Source organism: Pholcus phalangioides, unplaced genomic scaffold (assembly GCF_987345545.1).
Source record: "Pholcus phalangioides strain wild (caught in Gottingen) unplaced genomic scaffold, Ppha-v1.0 ptg000013l_1, whole genome shotgun sequence".
Classification (NCBI taxonomy): domain Eukaryota; kingdom Metazoa; phylum Arthropoda; class Arachnida; order Araneae; family Pholcidae; genus Pholcus; species Pholcus phalangioides.
Genome location: NW_028301606.1, coordinates 23,749,753 through 23,771,982, shown reverse-complemented (window position 1 = coordinate 23,771,982; position 22,230 = coordinate 23,749,753). Strand labels below are relative to the sequence as shown.

General features: G+C 35.7%; 2 protein-coding genes across 20 annotated transcripts in view; one reads left to right on the top strand and one right to left on the bottom strand.

The window, feature by feature from the left end:
• Positions 1-4,169, bottom strand: part of LOC149078820 (uncharacterized) — a 42,905-nt gene extending 38,736 nt beyond the window's left edge. For 6 of the 15 annotated variants that reach the window (XM_089240954.1, XM_089240962.1, XM_089240959.1 and 3 more), the window contains exons 1-2: positions 3,964-4,169; positions 1,331-1,393 (exon numbers count right to left, since the gene is read on the bottom strand). In XM_089240954.1, the coding sequence (XP_089097080.1) occupies positions 1,331-1,393; positions 3,964-4,023 (123 nt within the window). In that variant the 5' untranslated portion in view covers positions 4,024-4,169. Of the gene's footprint in view, positions 1-1,330; positions 1,397-3,963 lie in introns of all 15 variants that reach the window. The other 9 variants (XM_089240953.1, XM_089240961.1, XM_089240958.1 and 6 more) reach the window with 2 other exon arrangements.
• Positions 4,170-4,249: 80 nt separating this feature from the next.
• The window catches only part of LOC149078819 (leucine-rich repeat flightless-interacting protein 2-like), a 49,822-nt gene continuing 31,841 nt past the window's right edge, over positions 4,250-22,230 (top strand). Inside the window, exons 1-2 of one of the 5 annotated variants that reach the window (XM_089240944.1) lie at positions 4,250-4,735; positions 6,087-6,204. In XM_089240944.1, coding sequence (XP_089097070.1) covers positions 6,121-6,204 — 84 coding nt within the window. In that variant the 5' untranslated portion in view covers positions 4,250-4,735; positions 6,087-6,120. Of the gene's footprint in view, positions 4,736-6,086; positions 6,205-13,096; positions 13,364-15,463; positions 15,855-17,905; positions 18,049-22,230 lie in introns of those variants that run through there. The other 4 variants (XM_089240946.1, XM_089240947.1, XM_089240950.1 and 1 more) reach the window with 4 other exon arrangements.

Below are 22,230 nucleotides of genomic sequence, written 5' to 3'. Positions count from 1 at the left end.
GTGAAAAGAGAAGGTCTTGTAGACATCTTCCCAAAAAAATAACTAATGCTTAGGAACAGAGTCATAAATACTGCAAATATACATCAAGAAAAATCCAGAAACTCACAACCAGAAGCAAGGGAGACAAGGGGAATACATGCGGTAAGAGAAATACTTAAAGATGCTGACACAGAAGAGAGGTATTCATGTAGAAAACTGTTTCTACTGAAATATTTACAAGTTTTAGTTATGAGCAATTGCAGCTTAGTTACATTAATTATAGCTTTAATTATTAAGTATAACTATAGACAAGTATTACTTGAAGTTTTGGTATACAATTAATCCAAGATTTTTGTTACACAAAGCAGGGAGAGAAATAGAACATTCAAATAGGTAAAATAAAATTATGAAAGAACGACTATTCATCACTTCTATTCATTATCTAAAAAAAAGTTCTTGCCACAGCAAAAAAAAAAAAAAATTGACGATTGCAAAGTAAACCAGAGGAAATTTATTTACAGATATATACAGTAAATATGTACCTATTAGAATGGATTTTAAAATCCATTGACATATTGATATGAGATATTGATATCAATTGATATGAGATATTGATATCAATTGATATGAGATATTGATATCAATTGATATGAGATATTGATATCAATTGATATGAGATATTGATATCAATTGATATGAGATATTGATATCAATTGATATGAGATATTGATATCAATTGATATGAGATATTGATATCAATTGATATAGAGTGGGTCAAAATGAGAAGTTTACAAGGAAGAAACAGTAGGCCTTATCATTAAATTTTCATCAAGAAAGCAAGTTAGTTTAATCTACATAGATTCACATCAGTGATTCATTCTAAGACTAAAGACACAAGTCTCTGTAAATTTTTCCACTGATAATGCCCCATCTCAGGAGAATGGAGGAGAAAGAGTGGTAAATATGCAGATTCCCTAAACTCTTTCTTATCCTTTCCCTCAACTCTCAAAACTAAATATTTAAATTCTAAGAACAGGAGGTCAGAAGCCTTCAAGATTTGCTCAAAATGTGTCAAACTGAAAGAAACCATTTTCGGGACAAGATGATGTAAATCCAGGGTGATGTATTAGTCAATGCATTACTGTACATATGATCCATAGAGATTGATGCAGGTAAAACAATTTGGTCTATAAAGCTCCTACCCACTAGCCATAGACATTGAAATATAAAAAGGGGAAGCGAGAACCTTTCCTCCCTACAGACATTCATAGGTTTCATTAAGCTGCTGAAGAAAAAACATAGAAAATTAATTTCCAAATGTTTTTAAACAGAAATATGAATTAACTTTTACCTCAACATTATCAGATGACCTAGCTGGAGAGTCAGAGGGCCTTAGGTTATTAGAGCCAAAATTCTGCTAAAACAAAACAAAGATAACATTTAATACACAAGCAAAAACAAGTTTGCATGTATACTGAACAGTGATGGGATTCAAATAACTTAACAATTATTCAGATGCGAACAGGTAGTAACACTGGTTGTGCCCGTAACTGCCCAGGCACTCACTTCATAGAGAACCATGATAACAGGTGTAAATTTAACAAGTTTGCCACACTCAACATTTAATTAGAATCGTTCTATTGAACTGGTGCAAACCAGCAGAATCTCACTACTGATGTTAAGTATTCATTTTAAGCAAACCATAAATGTCCAATCAGATGAAAGTTATCAGAAAATACACAAATTTCACCCCTTTAAAAATCCAGGTCAGGCTCTGGTTGATTTGCAAAGAGTCACAGAGTGAATGCAAAGAAATTCTCCATTCTAGTTTAGACAGTGTTTTTTGTGGTATGTTCATAACTGCTAATCACTGTCCTGCCCTATCTCTCATCCTATCAATAAAACACCAGTGGGAGTCATCTTTTGTTCAAAGTCTGATAACAGAAGGGGAGAGAGACACAGCATTTCTCTTTTTCCTTCTTAGTAGTATAGTATTATTGCATGCAGCATAAATAACAGAAAACTATAGGCTTTTTTTCACTTTCTTGTTTTTTTATCGTTACTTTGTGTTGAAGGAGAAAATATTCATCAGCTCGCAATCGGAAAAAAATCTTGAAAATGGGTGGCGATTTCTAGAACGTTTAGTAGACTTTTCCAATGTTTGAATGTTTCGAAGGCTTACTAGAACATTTCCAATGTGACAGTTATATTGCAGACCAGGAAAATTTTAAAAACTGCTTAAAATATTAAGTAGTTGATGTGCCGTTTTTTCCTGCAGAGAGCAAGCAGATTACATTAAGATACTTACATCAGGGGATTGACAAAAACCTAGGCACCAGGTTGCCATGGCAACTAAAAATCTTATATTGGCACCTAAAATTTCAAGTGTTTGATCACTATAGCTTGGGCAAAAGAAATATGTTTAGGTCCTAAAATATTTGGTTGTTGCCTAAATGCAGATTTTCATATCGAGTCCTGCCCTCAAGGCTGTAATAGAGATGCCTAAATTTTTTTCTCGATTTGTCATGCCCTTGACTTATGTCAATGGAAAATATGGAAGTCAGGTGGCAGCACGAGAACATGAAACAGGCATAACTCTGACAACATAGATATGTTAAGGCTACACATACATGCTACAGCATGTAGGTACTAATTTGTTAGAAATTTTCCAGATAATATTTACGAGTTGCATATAGGCCTACAGTTATAAGCAGCAGCAGCAGTTGGCCTGGGATGTGACAGGACTTATAGAAGATAATTCAAATTTATAGACCGTGAGCTCAGAAATCGTTATATAACAGGTCTGGCTTGCTAAATTAAAAGTAGCTCAAGCCTCTGCCAATGTTCCTTTCCATCGCATCATGATCTTTTCACTAACAGGGATCAAGATCTGAGCGAATAATGCACAGCTAAATAACCACTACTACTGAACCACACATGCACCTCGTCCATATTTCTCTGCGGAACTTCTAACGAATTGGTACATGCTGGAATATGTGTGTATGTATAGCAAACCTGACGTGAAGTTTGTTTCTGTGTAATTCTTGTTGTGTGTACTGCTTCCATCTATCATCAATTTTTCTAACTATGAGCAAACAAAATGTAATGATTGAATAATTGTATTGTTGTAGGCCTGTTGCTTTCTGTGGTGAGACTTTTAAACGGAGAAATTGGATAGCATTCACACCTCGAAGTTTGAAACCACAGTAAACCAACTCCAGCCGACCACTACTACGCGACAATGGGGTTCCAACTCGGGTCCTTGCGATATGAGTCCGTCACTATGACCACTCGAGCACAATAGCAGCACAGCTAAATAACTGAAATATCAGCTCAGAATAGAAATTACACTTGAATAACTAGAAGTTTATGTGCAAACTGCAAGATCTCCAGCCCTGAAATTTTACAAGGTATGCATGAATCAACACTCACCTAACATATGATAACTTTTGGATCTCCTCATTCATTAGGCTGCTAATGAATGTTAATTTTCAAATAGAATTTAGGTGCATTAATCAGACCCATTACACAAACCTCCTTGCATGTACTACATTGCAAATGTAAAGGCTACATACTAGACATTTCAATACTAGACATTTGTGGAAGCAATTTGTACTTAGAACGTAAATGGGTTTATAGATCTATGTATGATAGATATTCATGCACAAAAAATACAGAGTTGCACGTATTTTTCAATGTGTACCAATCGTACAGAAATGCTTCAATGAAACAAACCATCCGAAAATCACTGTTTCTCCGTGTGAATTCTACTCTAGGATCCAATATCTACTCATAAGAGATAAGTGAAGCGTCTTTTCTCGTGCGTTTTTCCCATGTGGCAACAAAAGATAATTTGATACATTTTTTTTATTAGATGCTCTATTAAGATAGATAAAAAACAAAAGAAAATTCATAAGATATTATCAATAAGGGGGGGAAAAGCACGACATAAAGTTGTAAACAAACCAAAACTATGATCATTACCTGCCCGACCGGGAATTTCGTAGCTTCTTCAGCTATTCGCTCTCGCAGTCTTTTGAACATTGCTATTTTTAAATCAAAGTCATCGAACTGTAGTTTTGATAATTAGGATTCATAAACACATAATTAACAATTCAATTTAAACGCCCTTTTAACTAAATACATAGTTGGCATCCGCCATACCAGAGGACTGCTATCATCATCAGTTTAAAGGTAACGCGCATGTGCTCTGGAAAAAAAATAAAAAAAAATAACAAGTCACAGGACACGTCAAAATGCAGTGACAGTGGAGTTCGTGTGTCTCATCAACCAATTAAAAAACACGTATTTACACTAAGCGAGACATCATAAGTTAAGATTTAGTTTTTGATTGGACAACGCTCGAGACGTGTACGCATGTAATAATGATCCCATTTCGATAAAAATTGATAACTTCAACGAGATAACAATCAATCAGAAGATATTTTTTCAGATAAAAATTTGGTAATTATAAAAATAATATAGGATCAGTTTTTCTCGTAAAAAGCTGCAGACTTTAATTTTTCCGAAACCCACATGGAAGTGAAGTGAGATGAAGTGACCAACTGGAGTATTGAAATTTGTTGGGTCTGCTATATCATGTTTACATTCAGTCATTGGTAACACAGGGAGGTTTAAAAAAGAAAAGCAATCTTAAAAAGCTGTTTAACATGCCCTTTGAAATTCACGCGCAGATTTTCCGGGTGTGAGTTTTTCGCACTCGCAATGTTGGAAGCCGATGTGTCCTGTTTAGGAGGTGAGTGCAATTTTATTTTCGGAGCGTGTTTAGGTTTATTCAAATGATAAATTTGATTTAGGCCACATTCCTTGTAATGAAGTAGGAGACAATTTTGAAATGTATAGCCTCCTATTTTATGAAATTTTACTCTCTGGCCATGGTTATTGAAGTAGGAGAAAGAGGCTGACAGGGTTCTAGCCTTGGAGGCACCCTGTCATCCACCTGTATATAATTATAAATTTTTTACGCTATAAATTTCCTATATAATCAATTTAAAGGGCTAAGGTGGGGGCTATGATTCTGGCTGCTATTAAATTTGTCGCATAATTTTCGGGATGTTAGCATATGTGAAATTAATTGATAAATGTTATCCAGTGTACAAAATTTTTAAATTGTCAAACATTTAAATGTATTGAAGAACATTTGAAATAAATATTGATCAACTTCTTTAATATAACATTAAAAACTGTATTATAACATCAATAACTAATGTGTTTAGAGAGCACTAAAAATAGGTCCTGCACAGGTGGAGATTTTTTCTCGAGCTGTCCCTGACAATAACTGTTATAATTTCTCTAATCAACATTATTGTTGTACAAGTGTTGATATCATCTGTGATAGTTCAACATAGTACAGGATTTCTATAATTGAAGTTGGCGTGTATGAGCTGACTACTGCCTTAACTACCCATTGGGAAATTATAAAACTTTAGGAATGTCTTCGTAATTAGATGGGAGAATTTTCGAACTATGTTTAAAGACCAAAAGCCTCTGCGAAGCTATCCTTGTGAAATCACAGTGTTAGTAAAAGAGTTTCAATAGTAAAATCATGTTCTTATAAACTCCATGTGTTACTGTTGATGAAGAAATAGAAATGGCCACGCTGGAGATGTTTATATACCTTACCATGAAGCTTGAACAATTCGGTCGACGAAAAAAGCAGCATATGCATCACAATTTACATACCGAACACCCTCTTGAGGTGAATGTCAGAACTATATATTTTTTTCCTTTGAATTTCTTTCTCAGTCTCTTCATTGAGTTGCTTCAAAAGTTTCGTAGGTGAATAGTTATGGTTGTAGACTGCTCACAGTATTCCAACTTTAACAAACATTACATATATTCTTCACTAAAACTTTCAAAACTTGTTTCTTCTTATGACCATCGTAATTCTAATACTAATTTATTCACTTGAGTTAAGTACAAAAACCATTTTAAAAAAAGCAAGGGACAAAATCCATCAAGGGTTCCTTGCTGATCCATAATCTTTGTAGTTTTCCAGTGGTTTCATATTTGAATTTTTTTTTAAGATGGGAATTTATTTCTATCATCAATAGTCTATTAAATATTTTTATTTTATTTTTTGTCAGTTGGTCGAAGGTGTGACTTCAAATTCTGAAGAATATGTCTTCACCCAGAGTTCGCCGAAGAGGGATTTCAAGATTATATTCCGTTGAAGATGAAGTTCTTGATAAAGTTGCTCAAGAGGTAATTCCCATTATCAACTACCTTTAAAATAAAGCTTGGACAACAAATTTTTATCTTTTTTTTATTAAACTAATCCAATGTATTCTTGCACATGTGCAGCTTATGCAGGCCTATAGGGCAATATTTGGTTGTTTGAATACGTTTTTTTTTCAGTTTCAAAAATCCAAAATAGGTTCACAAATGAACACTTTGGCTACAGGATTAGATTTTTGAGTTTGTTGGTTTGTGTATACCTCGCTATCTTGATGATATAATGATAAATCCCTCTACAAGGGCATTTTCTTGTTTGAAAATGGCTATAGTCTAATTTTATAGTACTGCTCTCAATATAACGACAATCCCCTACAATAGTATTTTTTCATGGTCACCCACCCAGAGTATTGTTATATCAAGATTTCACTGTATATCACATGGGTACTCTTCTTCTGATGATGCTCATTATTCATAAAAGGTTAAAAATTTATGGTTTATACCTTATGTCTTCATTAAAATTTCCTAGTGGTACCAACAACACTAAAAGATGTTTGCAAGCACAAATTTGGTGATAACACTCAGATAAAAAATTTCTTTTCTATTTTGCAGTGAAGTTGGTATCAATATCTCCAAAGGGTAATCTTGTATATTTAGAATGTTATTCTTTGGTCTAGAAGATTTATCACAGGGTTAATGTACATCAAATTGGATTCCATCCATAATGATAAATTTCCATTATGATGTTAGTTTTCTACTTTCTCTTGAAAATTATTATGTAGAGATTTTACTGTATTTTAAATTATTGTGTTTGTTAATGGAGGATCAAAAAGCATTATAAGCAAAAATGGACGTGGATGGCTTGAAGTGGGGTTGGGAAGGAGCATGATAATGATGATATCTACACATACGTAAGGTTCATTCCATAAGAACTTAAGAATAAAATCATTAAAAATCAAGAAATATATATGTACAGTAAAAGTAATTTATTCTTTTTTTCATAGCATCTTCTCTCACAATAGATATACAATGGTCCCATCGTTAATCCACTTTTCAAAGCAAGTAGAGAAAACTTTTTCTGGAATCTGTTTAGTAAACCCTGCACAGCTGAAATCTCTACCAGTTCAGGATGCTTCCTTGATATGTGTTGTCTCAAACTTTTCAAAACTGGAGCATGATATGTAAATTCAAAATTACAATCATGTCACAATCCCCCCTGCATTTAGGTCTTACACCTGTAATTTCTGGCTGTTTCTGATGTTTAAGGAGAAGCTCTAAGGAATGGAGTTATTTTAGCTTTGTAAGGTTCACTGAGACAGCTTCCAAAAAACCCTTCTCTACTCGCTTTGAAAAGTGGGTTAAACGATGGAGGACCATTGTATATCTATAGTGAGAAAAGATACTTTGAAAATGAATAAATTATTTTTCTGTATCTATCTATATTTCTTGATTTTTTCATGATTTTACTCTCAGTTCTTATGGAACGCACCTTGTATATTTGATCAGTCAGCTCCATCATTGTTTCTAATTTTTAGAACCCCTGTCTCTGCATATGATGAAGAACGTCTAGGCTCTAGGGGGGAAAAGAAGTTGGATCATTGATAAGTGTTGTTGCCAATAAAATATTGAAAAGAGTTCTATCATTTGTTTAGTGGTAAAAGGGTAGTAAATCGCCTCAATGGTAATTGGACAGGACTGTGATAGAAGCATCTTAATAGCATTTTGGTTCCCCGGGTCTAACAGTGCACTGAAGGCCCCCTCTACAAGTATAGCAAAATTGATGTTAATTACTATGGAAGGCTATCAGAGGTCCTTTATGCAGCGAGACATGCCGGGATGAGCTCCATGTGTAAAGATGGCCATAGTCAGTAAAGTAAAGCAGAAGGTGCTGATGTGATATAGGTGATGCATTATTGTGAGAGATGACTATATTTTACTTTTATTTCAATTGCTTTAAATAACTCGTATTGCTGATATAATAATGAAGTGATATCATAATTGTCGTCGCATTTTTCTTCCCATAAATCTAACATCCGTGATGATAAACTTAATTTGTTTAAAAAATTTTTTGTATTGTAAGAAAGTGCTCAGCGTGTATCTATAAAAGCTGTTGACCACAGATGATGACCATATTGGGTAACCCTCGTCATAAATAGGTCACGTGGAAACCGGTGGTTGTTGACTGTGTGGGCCGGAGCAAACTTGCGAGATTTTTAATTCTCCTCCCTCTTCACTGTGTACAATTATTCATTTGGAGAACCAGTGAATATTTGATTCGCGCTCTGCAAGGAAAAATGATTTTAACGTTTATTTTAATAACAGACAGTCGGCAGACCGAACTAGCGGAAGTATGAACCCAGTCAACTTGATTACGAATACTTTTGAGTCGTTTTCTACTTCTCTTTTTTCCCCCCAATGTTCATTTGCAGACGCCTCCGTTTAAATCGCTTCGTCCGGTTTTATTTTTAGCTTGGCGTCCTTTAATAAGTACTAGTTGCTGCGCGAGTTGTGTGTTTTCAGTTCGTTTTCAATTCTCTTCATTTTCCCCCCTTTGCTGCGAGTGCGTTTTCTCGGGGTTTTTTTTTTTCTTCTAAATCCTTACGAAAACGAAAAGCGCGCATCCTAAACGGTTGGAAGAGACTCGTGCCTGTCACTCATGACAGAACGTTAATTTGCTGATACGAGAAAACTTCAGGTGATTTAAATTCCGAGAGAACAACAGCATCATGTAAAATATGCGTTTTAACCCTTCGACCCATAATCTGTCTTGTACTTTGATCCGATTGGAACGCGGATCGGCGCTTTGCCGATTTTGGTTAAAAATTTATTTAATTCTTCGAGTCTCTTAAAATGGGTTTGAAAAATATAAATTTTAGTTCATCTTATCTTTCGAAAAGTAAATTTCTTGTTCAAGAAGGAATTTATGTATCATGTAAAATACCCGAAAGTCTAGCATATAATTTGTTCAGTCCTTCTCCGAAATATTAACTACCCCGAACCAAATGTCTGGCCTTAGCTTCTCTAATATTTTTTCTTGTAGCATCATCTGACAAGTGCTTGTGCCCCAGAAACAAATTATCTTTGAATTGTTGAACAGTTTTATAAGCCTTGTTTTCCTAAGAGCAGGTTTTCTGCGCCGCTTGCAGCGTGAAAACGCTGATTGATTAACATTGGTTAAACCCAAAAATTTAAGCTGAAAAACGTCGTGTCTGTTTTATAAAATATTAATTTCTGCATCACTTTCAATTGACAGTTCGGAATCCTCATCCCAAACAGCTTTTGTGTACTTGACAAATATATAAAGATAAGTTTTTTAAATATATGTCGTCGTATATAAGCCGAGATTTTTTAGTTTAATTTGGGTGGGGAAGCACTTATTTATGAGTCAGTTTTTGAAGAGAAAATATCGACTCACTTTACCAACTCGTATAGCTACATGGCCTCCTCACGGCTAGCTTGAAGATCCGCGACGTCTTTTGGACTACTTTAGATGGTGTCACTAATCAGTAGAGCAATTTTTGTAGTTATATTCAAACCCCACAGAACCGATGCTGTTGAAAAGCCAAAGCAAAAAAATCAAAACGTCGTTATCTTTGATACCCAGTGGACTAACGTCGATTTTACAGCCTTGTGGAGGAGCATCCCTTCCACCCTTCCTACCCCCAGCGTCAAAGATGGAGCAGCCTGATCTATGCGTATATATGAACTGGCATCATCATCATGCCTCTCAGACTTTCAAGTCTTTCTTTCCGCCTATGTCAACAAGCGTTTTAAATATTACTTGAATTTATGAACGAAATGGATGAATTCCGAAGATAAAGGAACAACAAAAAAGTGGTGCCTCAAAGAAACTCGGCATTGGCCCCACCTTGGCATCTCAGAAAAACGAGAAGTAGTTGAATTTTTCGAGAATTTTCCAGTTAGAGCCTCAGGAAAATCACTTGGCCGGGGGGCCCATGATGCCTTTAAGACGGCCCGGCCTAGTGCGGAGGTCTGCAACCTTGTTCTAGTCGCGAGCACAGCCTGTACCCATCATCAAAAGAAGAGCACCCGGCAAGTTTGACATACAAATGCATGAAATACGGACGATTTCTATCCTTCAATGCAATATTAAGTGTTGGGACGATGATCAAGTGCTCGTGAGCACGAAATCGGACACGAGCATCGAGCACTCTAGAGACTTTAGGGAGTACCGTGGTGCTCGCGAGCAACGGGTTGAAGATGCCTGGCCTAGTGTGTCAGTGAGTTCACAAGTCGTGTAATTCTGTTTCCACTGAAATCATCATCGAATGCTTTTAAAAGGGTTATGTATTTGTAAAGTATGTTCTGTATCAGTAACGCAGTGGACGGAACTGAATATGACATTGTATTTGAAAGTGACGACAGTGCAGTTGAAGATAAAAACGATATCACATGGTATGATGACTTCGCTTTAGATGTAGAGCTTGGAGAATCAGAAGAAATGAATTAAAAAGTTCGAATCATTTTTAATTGTAACGTTTATTTCATGAAAATATACAATTTTTTCCCCTCTAAAATGCACTGATTTCGGGGTTCGGCTTATACACGAGTATATACGGTATTTTTTTTATCAGATTGTTCCCACGTGAAACCCTTCTAGGTTGTCTAATATTACGGCCTGAAATATGTGTTTTGGAAAATTTATGAGCGAAACGAAGTCTCCTGGGTGGTTTCTTTCATTTATCATTGTATGAGTTAGAAGGTTGGGTATTTTCGTATAATTCTGAGGTTATAAATTATAATTATCTTCAACATTTTTTCGGGTGCAGCGCTTCTTGTCGAATATCATTTAAGCCCAATCAGCATTAATATGAGGTTAGACCGTATTGTTTTCTTATTACGTTTTTTCTTTATATCTAGTTTTCACTCCTATTATATTCCACCCACTTTCATTGTGTCTCGATGCCAGAATTAATGCGTACACTAAGGTCTCATTGTTCCTTGAGTTGCAGAGGTTTTTACGTAACGAGAGCGATTTCTGACGCGTTGGCTGTTTCCTGTTTTGTTTTCAGGAGTTTCTTTGCCTCGTCAGCAACTCAGCACCCGTCATTCATTCATCAAAATTCATTTGTTCGTATATATAAATTATTTTTTCTTCTCGAAGTTGATGTTGAGATTTCGAATGCTTCTAAACGTCTCGAGTACCGAACAGTTTTGTCGCCAATGGAGCAAAATTAAACATCTATTAAAAATTTTCCGTACACTTCCAACATTTTCGTTAAAGCATATTTACACTATATTCGCAACCGAATAATTACGAAATGGTAGAAATAAACTAAATTTTTTTTTTATAGAAATCGTAACAAAACGTTTCCCGTAATCAGCAGCGGCCCGACATAGAGGCGAATAAGGCACCGCAAGGAGCTGCACTTCCAAAGCAGTGGTTCTCAACCTTTTTGAGACCGCGGTCCGATAAATTGAAATGAAGACAATACAAGCAGCATTAATTACACTAATTATATGATTATCAACAAACATCACATTGATTAATTAAAAATGATCAAATTAATTATTTTAGACACCTCGATCGGAAGATCTGTTATCGTATCTTATGGTATGATTGATGTCACGACGGTCGAGAAACACTGCTCTTGGAGGGGGCCTCGCAGATGTTGGAAATGTCCCTTTTCGCAACAGCAATAAAAAGTAGAATTTTCGTTCAATCGTGGTTTCAGGGACCTCGCAAATCATTATAATAGTTCTGCTATTACCTTCAGTTTTATGGCTTTCGTCCCGTAGCTAATGAGTTGTGACCTTGCCAAAGCGATCGTAGCCCCCAAAGCAGAATGTTTAGCACTGTTCTGCGACGATCCCTCAGCTAACTGGAAATGTTCTGCAGTAAAAACCCCCATACATATAATAGTGTTTTTTTTGCACTTTTTCTCAAAATTCTTCCAAATTGTTCTCGCAGTAGCGTGAATTGTTCTGCGACGTACGTCGCAGATTTTTGCACATTCTGCTTTGGGGTGGGTAGTGACCCCAAGAAGACGTTTCTGATGAGCGCTTTCAATTTTCTCCCAACAACATTGGTTCTCATCGGGTTCCGGTAGAATATTATTATAGTATTTTTTGAGGTGCTATGATTTTAGAGAACAAGTATGCAAACTGGCATCCTGATAATTCCAGATAGGTGAGAACCCTGAACATCACTTGACCGGGGGCTTGTGATGCTCTGTAGACGACCCTGGCATTGTCTAAAGCAGAGATTCCTAAACTTATTTCACGATTGCAGCACCCTTTGGAAAGAGATTTAAACAATCGAATATCTCGGCACTCTTCAGTAGAATCTCGAAATACTTTTATGACAACCAATGAGTGCCGCGCCACTACGTTTTGGAATCACTGGACCAAAAATAATTATTGTAGCTGGCTTTTCTTTTCATATTTTTCCATTTCAAGTTATACTGGCTCGTACTATATCTACGGTGAAGCTTCCTCGATATAACGCAAACTTTAAAAAAAAAAACCAAGTTCTGTTTTCTTAGTTACACCCGTCGGACCTCCTCTATCGGGTAACCCCCACCCTCAGTTACCCCTCCATCAATTTCAAGTAGTCTGTTTAGTAAGATCGATCGATCTTTTTCTCGAAAATGTTTTTCTACGGAGAAATTTTTTTTTCTACAGTTGCTCCTTCTCTTTTGAATATGTAATTTTTTGCAAACGATCAAATGGTGTTTGTAACCATTTAGTGATATTTTATGATGATTAAAGAAAATTGTGGAAGTCAGTAGAAATTATGAATAATAAAATATTTTTAGTGCGGGGAGATGCGTATAGTAATAGAACTTCCGCGTTATGGTCTGAATCGAACTTCAGTTCGCGAAGTCGAGGGTGACGTTTCATTATTATAATACTCCCTTCTCAAGTTCACTTCATTCGTGATGAAGTGGTTTTTTTCTCGAGTGATGCGGAGAAACGATGGAGAATAAAGTGGGCCCCAGTCTTACTTCCTCTGTCTCACTTTAGAGCTTTTCTGTAGCGCTCTTGAGCTTTCCATAAGCTCACGAGACGTTGAACAACGCTCGAGCTGTACAAGGAAGGTAATAATAAAACGAATGGGTTCTGGAGGTAGACGTGCTCATTATTTTACGGATTTCAAGTCGCCTTTCCTATGGTTAGTGTTGATTCGGGCGTTGGTGATCAAGTTTTCTTCACCTCGCTGCTGTGGGTGAGTAGGCTCGAACTGTTATTATTTTTTGTCAAATTTATGTTTATTGTTTATCAACAATATCAACTGTTTGTTGATTTTGTCTCTCCACCGAATTCTGTTTTTCATATCATTTCTACGTATTTTTTTTCTATGAGTGCAGTATAAATATATATATTTTTTTTCAATGCTCACTCATGAACATTTTGATAAAATTGAATTGTAACAGGTAATGACCATTGCGACTGGGATTTTTATATTTCGTACTCGAAAGCTTACTTTGAAAAATGTGGATGAAATTTTTGTTTTGAATTTTCCTCTGTTTGATCCTATAATAAGAATTAGATTGGGAGTTTATCAGTGGTGTATGTTTAGAGGAAGTGCATGAAGTAACGTGACTTTTCAATAAGTCGGATTTCGGAAAAAATCTAAACCTATGTCTATGATAGATGTGCATTTAGCTTTATAAATTTGCGTACAATCTGCTATTCAAAAATGACCCAAGACGTTTAACTCTTTATTTGGCTGTGTTGCTCTCAAAAGCAACATGGTTTTCTTATATTTTTCAAGTAAAGGTATTTTATATTTTGAACTCTTTTTGGCATTGATGCGTCAAAGCAACTCCTTAGCATTCGATTTTTACTTGTAAGTTTGTTCATGAATTTTCTATTTCTATAATTACGAACAGAATGGGACAGGTACACGGGTCTCCTATTTCTTGACAAGCCAAGCAAGAACGATTTTTTAACCTTGCATTTTGGAAGGAAATACCATGTGTGGAGGAGACATATTGCCGTGCATTCTTCTAAAATGATAGAAAAGGAAGTTGGCAAACAATAAATGACATTTTTATACCATTCAAATCTACAGTGTCCCACAATCGACTGACGGTTTTCAAAATGGGATAGCAAGAAAACGGTGACAGACCCCCAACGAATCGATACATGCGGGAATGTGCGTGTACGTGTAGTGAAACCTGACGTGAAGTTTTGTTGTTTCTCTGTAATGCTTGTTATGTGTAGTGCTGCCATCTGCCACTAGTTTTTCTAACTATGAGTGAAGTGTTATGATTGAATGATTTATCGTTGTAGGACTGTTGCTCTCTGTGGCGAGACTTTTTAACGGGGAGATCGGCTCGCATTTGCGCCTTGAAGTTGGGAACCACAGAAAACCAACTTCAGCCGACCACCACTGTGGGGTTCGAACCCGGATCCTCGCATCGCGAGTCCGTCACTATAACCACTCGACCACCACAGCGGCTAATGCAAATATCTCAGCGAATATTTCACTTAGAAACTTGGTAATTTTTTTGTTGGCATTAAAAGAGACAGAAATAACTTTCTAATCGGATTTTGGGCACGCGAGAACGGTATAAAAAGTTAATTTTTTTTTAATTTTAATAACTATACAAGCCCTTGCAATATAAATGATGTAGCTGAAATTCCTGACTTCGCACATTTATATTCCGCTGGAATGACTAATATCTGTCACCGTTTTCTTGCTATGCCATTTTGAAAACCGTCAGTCGATTGTGGGACACCTCTTGCTTGCCAATGAAAGGTTTAAAATTTTTTTTTAGCTATGCTAATTCGATTGAAAATTTCGGATTCAGAGTATTGTAGTCTAATTTGTTACATCTTATCTTTACTGTTTTCTTGTCGTTCAAACAAATTTATTATCTATAAGAGATCTAGTGTGAAAAATATAATATTTGCTTCAATTACAGATTTTAATTTTTTTCAAATTAGCCAGATTTTTTCTTTGAGACAACAGGTGGTGCTTGCATTTTATGACAGTCCAGATTGGTGGGTTTTCCGTTTTGTTTTTTCATCTGGTTGTGACAAAAAGTGCCTGTCTGAAATTTTTTTATGTACTCTATACACAGATCATGCGCTAGAATAGAGGTTGTCTTCAATGTTTTTGTGAAATATTTTTTTCCACGAGAATCACGATATCATGGCCAGCAACTTAATCAACAGTTTTTGTTTTGAAAAACTGCGTAATACCCCTTTACGTCACGCCTATCATTAGGATTTTTTTTTTCTGTGCACTAGACATGCTTTTATCATTATCGCCGTGATCGTGGAATTATGGACCCAGCGATTTCAAAACAAGTGCTTCGTTTCTGAATATAGATAGAGTTATGCGCTCTACTTGTTTATGATTATCTGTTGCAGTAGCACAGCTCTTTTGATCTACGAAACTAAAAAACAAAACATGCAAAAGTGATGAGGTGGAGACGTTCCCGAATTTCATCTCTTTTCATTAGAAGGGGGAAGGTAGAGATTTTTCTATTTCGTTAATGTCTGAACATCTTCAGGTGTTTTCAAACTAGTACCTGTAAAAATTTCGTCTTTTCCTGTTGTTTGTGTGTGGACTACTAAAAATCTACTTTTAGTGGTGAAGATCCGGTTCCGTGTTCGGTTTGTTCAGCTGGGAAAAAAATAGCAAATGTTTTCTTCCGAATCTCGTATTGGTAATTTGTTTCGACGGGATCTCATAAGACAAAAAGGTACTTTCGAGAGCTATTAAGTTTTTACAAATTTGTTTATAAATTTTAATTACAAGAAAATCTGTACTTTCAAAGTTGTAAGATAATAATTAGTAATGCCGTTTCTTTCAAATTTCAACAAAGGAACAATGCGTATATTCTAATTTATAGCTTAAAATGTCTTATTGGAGACTAAATTAGTTTTAAATACATTAATTTCATAAATTACGCATATGTGAAGTAAGGAAGATTCCAGAGAGTCGTAAAATATATTAAATAATTTTTTGTGCGTATTCTTTTTCAGTTGTTACTGAGCAATCAACTTATGATTCATGCTTTGCTGCTGTTTTTTTTTAAACACGACAGTTTTTATACAGATTTTACGTAAAATTTTCGTCCGTTTACGTAATTATATTCTTGATACGTAATAAACTTCATTTAGATGCATTACCCCTAGATAAGAAGTTTATACTGTATTGCACTTTTGTGTCTTACACGGATAGTGATAATACGAATAACTTCATAAACACTTTCGGTGATCATGTGGTGCAAAACACCGATGTTATCTGACTTCCCCTTGGAAGAACGAAAACAATTTATGAAGTTAAATTGAATTCTAGACGATTTTGAGCGAAATATAAAAGTAAAATATCGTTTTAACAGTTTCAAAATCGCATAAAAATATCTTTATAGGGATTTGTAGTATAGAATATCGTTGTATCGAAGAGAATTTAGCACGACTATAGGCAATTCAAAACAAGATTTGAAAAAACTATCGTTGTAGAGGGATTTTCGCTCAATCTGGTATCGTTGTAACGAGTTTTCACTGTAAATGCATATGTGGTTCCAAAGAGAACATTAACTATTGTTGCGCCGATTTCCTGCTTCGGAGCCTACTGTATTTGTATGATACCCTCTTTCCCTTCATCTTGATGTGCCCTTTCCATTCAAGCGAATAATTAATTCTGTGATAATGGTCATTACGAGATCCTTCCCCTCTCTCATTTCTCCTTTCCCCCCCCCCCCTCCATTCTTCATGACCATCTCAGTCACTTTTGAATGACCACATTGCTGTTGCTCTAATTTTGAGAGAGTAGTTTCAAAAGAAATTAAGACCATTTATTTATAAAATTCTTTTTCCTCTGTATTTGCTGCCTCATGTTTGAAAAATGGTATGTGAAATGAGTTTACGAGTATTTTGTAGGTTTTTTTTCGAAAATAGTAAAGTCCGGTGAACTTTAAAAAGAAAAACATTTTGACATTTTGGGTACAGTATTTTAAATTTGGCCAACATATTTATGTTTTCCTTCTTTCAGGATAGTATGACTTGAGCCTGTCAGCAGGAGCTGGAATTCTCGTAAGGCTCCCAAAGTGTTATTTTCTCGCCTCATCGGCTGTGACTCCTCTTTCCTCTCATTTTTCTAGGCGGAATCTTTTTTTCCTACATTTTTTCACTCTTCCTATTTTCTTGAAGCCTCATTTTGTCAGAATGTCTTTTTGTATTTATTTTATTATTTTTCTTTTCTGGAGCTAAAATCTATCTCTTTGGAGGAGGAGATGGAAAAAAAAAAGCGTCTCTGAATGACGTGAGCATTTTCTGTTCAGTATTCTCTAGGTAGGTTCCTCTCACGGTCGAGTTCTGCTGTTATTCCATAGAACATGCTGATTTTTTAGGATATTTATATCTGTGGTAGGCACTGCAGTGCGTATGTGATAGAAATTGTTTTGCCTTGTACATACATTCGATCCGAACAACGAAGTTTTTGTGTGTTTTAAATATAATCTAAGCCAAGGGACCTTGTCTCCAGACAAAACTTGACAAGATTAAGATCGTTTTGGCATTCGTTGAGTCACCATGTGCTTTCTGGCTTCCGACATATCTTGTGGAAGTTTTGCATGACTATTTCCCTTCCAGTTGTAAAGTGAACCGTATCTCCTGAAAAATAGCGCTAATGTTGATGCTGATCTCTTGCAAGCTAACCTCTTAGAATCATTCATATACTGCATTAACACTGGTTTGTTTGTTTACGAGTTTAGAAACTCGTAACAAGTTCATTGTCAAATTTTTATGTGTCCGTGTTTTCTCGTTCGTCTGGACTTGCAGTGAAATCGCTGTTTTTCCTCCATGGTACTTCTGGAAACAGAACGGGTGGACCTTCTACTCACTAAAATGGATGATTTGATTCCAGCCATCTTATACATTAGAAATTTTAGGGTCAGTATCACGGTTTGATATTTTGTGTGTGTGGTTTTTGGTCAAAATTCAGTAATTTTCATTCAAAGTCAATGTAAGTCAAATGTTATCGTTTTTCAAATATTATACCTCTGTATTTCTACAGCAGATGTTTTCAACCTTTCACACAGCATGAGCCAACTTTGAAATTTCAATGTAGTCCGCTGGCCATTGAGCTGTACTATAATGTTATTACTATTACGTATTTTATAAATGTGTATTGTCAAAGACGGCAGCGGGCCACGCGTTTCCGTGATCAACGACATTTTTCAAACAAGTTGAGTGAAAAATATTTAGTGTCTTCTCATGATTTTATTTGATAAAAGAACTTACTGAGGTCAGTGGTTCGCAAACTGTGGGTCATGGTAATGAGCTCTGGAGGTTCGCCAGTTAATTTTAAAGTGAAAACAAAATACGTAGTGAAGAATAGAGACAGAATAAAATAGTGAAAACATTTGTGTGTGTGTGTGAGAGAGAGAGGGAGAGAGATAAGAAATTTATTTCCATCTTTTCCGACGTAAATAAGAGTATATTAATCGAATATAATTCCTCAGTTGAACTATTTAACATAGTATATGTGTCATATTATTGAAATTCTTCATCTACACTGTAGATAATCCGATCTTGATCTTGTTTAAGTCGCAATCTTTCTCTCTGACTGGTTTCTTGTTTGTCTGCCTTATGGCGGATGAGTGAGGTAAAAAAAAATAATAGAGAAAACTCATAAAAAAAATACGTCATATTTTCTTATACAAATTCCGCATCTTCGAGATATCTTGACTCTACAACTCGCAAGAAAATGTAAATCTAAAATTCAAAACTGTCCAAAGTTACGGGCGAAAAATCTGTGAATACGGTTAGTATGCTGAAACCACAGATGGCGCCACTTGAAATCTAAAAGTGAGAAATAGATTTTTCCCAACCTTTTAATTAGGGGGAAAAAAGTCAAATCATATTTATCGAATTTCATATAGGATTCTACTTTTTTTTTTTTCCTGTTATCAAATTCGTTTGGTTCTCAACTGTCCAATCTGGGGATCGCGAGCTCAAATTCAGAAAACGTTCAAGTCAACTTGTAAAGCAGACACGGTTCTCATTCAGTAATTCGAAACAAAAAATATTAATACGTATATTTTAAAAAAAATCGTGTTTGTCGCTGAGCTTTTTTAGGTAAACGGTTTTAAGCTTCGTTTCAGCAACAAGTTTATAACCATTTCAATGTCTAAAATTCGAAAATTCGTTTTTCCAGTTAGAGGTTGTTTTTCATAGGCCGTCAGATCCGCTTTTAAGGGTATGTAACAGGTGCTTCAGCACTGGGCCCTGCCCTTTGTGGAGGAGCCTCGGCTCAATGAATTAAAAGTTAATTTATAAAGAAAAACGAATTGCAAAAATTAAGTGGTTGTGTTTTAACTAGTATAATACGATAAAGAATAATAATTACTGCTGTGGTTTGATACATTGATCATATTATAGTATAGCATGTAGCGCAACGAATTATTTATCCAGTGGGTATCCTTACAACGGTTTTCACACAGGTCCCTTTGTCTGGTAAGGGCTGCGATATAAGTTCGACTTCTGAAAGTGCGTATCAGGTGAGAGGATAAATCTTCGAATATCTTAACGATATATTTTGGGAGCGTAGAACGAAAGAATGAGATCGCAATTATTTTGTATCCGCAAAAGCTTCGGAAGTGTTAATTTTAGTGTTCAGCTTGCACCATCCGAAATTTATTTAAGCTATTGTGATTCCTGAATTAATTCTGGGGGGTCGATCGGTCCTGTTGTACGTTCCGTTCCGACGCCACTGTTGTATATAGAATTGGCTACACACGTAGCTTATATAAGGGCTATCAAATGATGTAAAAAACGTGATACACGAGTATATAACCTTCAGTTATTTATATACACGTGTAATTTCACGAATCTTTCTACCATCTTATTGTGCCCCGTAGAAACATAGACTTTTTCTTTTCTTTTGCGCCAAACATTTTACGCACTGTTCGTGGTTTTCGTTTCATTTGTCGCGTCGCATAAAAATGAAAAGAAAATGTTTTCATTTCTCAACATTCTAGTCTGTGTGTCCTGAGCTTTACTCATTTTCTTTACGTTTAACTACCTGGGTTTATAGCATTATCTGCTTAATTCAATTTATAAATTTTTCTTTATATATCGTGAACATTTATGTAAATTAAAAGATAGATCGTGGCTGCAATACAGTCGTAAGACATACGAATCACTTTGAGATGATTCGAAGTTGACAGAGCAGCATGGACTGTTAGTTTTTGAAATTGGGACCAGGGTCGTCTCGGCAGAATCATAGTTCCTGCGTACAAAGTGGTGCTCTCTTGCCCGGAAAAACCACCCTTTACATACCAGTTTACATATGTTTGGGGTATGTAGATCCTGAGATAGAAAAATGGTTGGTCTTCGCAGACCTTCTGTAGTAAATTTTGTTTAAAATTATCAACACAATCTACTGCAGAACACAATACTGTACTTTATATCCTTCGAAAACAATCTAAAAGGACATGCATTAGATCATGGTTTCCCGAACTTTTTGTTCCATCGCCCCCTTCATCAGAATTTTTTTTTTTTCTCTCATCATACTATACCCGAACTTGGGTAAAGTCAGGGGTATAGTATATTAGGATCCTATATTATACCCGTAGCTTCCATCGCCCACCAGGGCGGGGCAATGTTGCCCATTTTGGGAAACACTGCATTAGATGGATGTCTTTTCAAACAAAATTTCACAATACTTACAATCGATTTCAGTTGTGTATACTGGAAACCGTCACAAATTCTGTTATACAAAGTTTTCATTCTTATGTTCATCTTTCAAGCTTGTTCGGAATTGCGGAATAATATTATATATAATATAATATTTTCGTCAATATAGTATTTATACTTAGGGTCTTGAAAACCCCACTGACGTTCAAAATCTATAACTTATTACATTATCAAGATAGTAAACTGTCATTAATTGTGCTGGTAACTGAAAATTTTTACTAAAAATATCAATAACTAAAAAAAGAATTACCGAGAAAAGAATTTTTCTTCTTCCATGGGAGAAACTTCAACTGAATCACCGCATCAGGTTCATGAATTATTAATCTGGTTACTCATATCCGTTCCGAAGGGGGGTTTGAAGTTCCATTATTTTTATTTTTGTCTGTTTACAAGACCTTGAAAAACAGTAATAAATTATACTGATGACGTATGTACGGCATGTAAATGTAAGAAAACAACAGGTTGAGAATAGGTTAATGGTTTTGATTACACATCTACAATTATCCTGATATCGAAAGGATGTTTTTTTGTTCATTAACTGCCTGTGAAATTACCGTTTTGCGTGGTCTGAATGCTTTTAATTTGGATTTTGTTTTTCATCTCTTTTGAATAAGAAACTTTTTTACTTGAAGGTAGTCTTTCACAATGGGCAGTATAGTTCAAAAAGATTGTTCGAATAAATGTGAAAAGATATAAATTCTGGGCTCACACAGTTACAACTCTACAGATTATTCACGGATATACCAAAAATTTTAGTCATATTCATACTTGTAAGATGCAGTGTCTTCATTGCAAGTTCAAAAAATTAGATATTTCATCCAGTTGCGACTGATGACAGCGCCGTAACTATGATTTTTGTTGGGAGGGGGAGACGGCAGACATGATTTCGCTTCCCCCCCACTCGAAAGTTCAATGATTTTATAAAGGTATTCCCATAATGATATTTCAGAAATTTGTCACCCGGGGCAAACTGCCCTCTTCAGCCCCACCCCTGTTCCGGCCTTGTTTATGATCAAAACTTCAGTGCGTGATTTCTCTTATCCTACATCTCGTTATCATAAAATTTATTGACCAAATCAAGAAGAGAGAAAAATGTCACTCTTTTCTCTGCTGTTCATACCGAGCACAAAATACTGGATATATACACTCGTGTGCAAAATTAAGAGAATTTGCACATTTGTGTCTATTTTCACAAAAAGTACTGAACCAAACATACTAATAATGCCACCGAAGAAGTATGCAAATATTCAGTGTCGAATACGTGAGGGTACTCGTGCGTGTGGGCGGAGCTGTGACCACGGAGGGGATGATAAGAGCACGAGGCGTTTCCACGATTCGTGTGCGCGTACTCCTCGTCGACATTCGCCGTGTTTC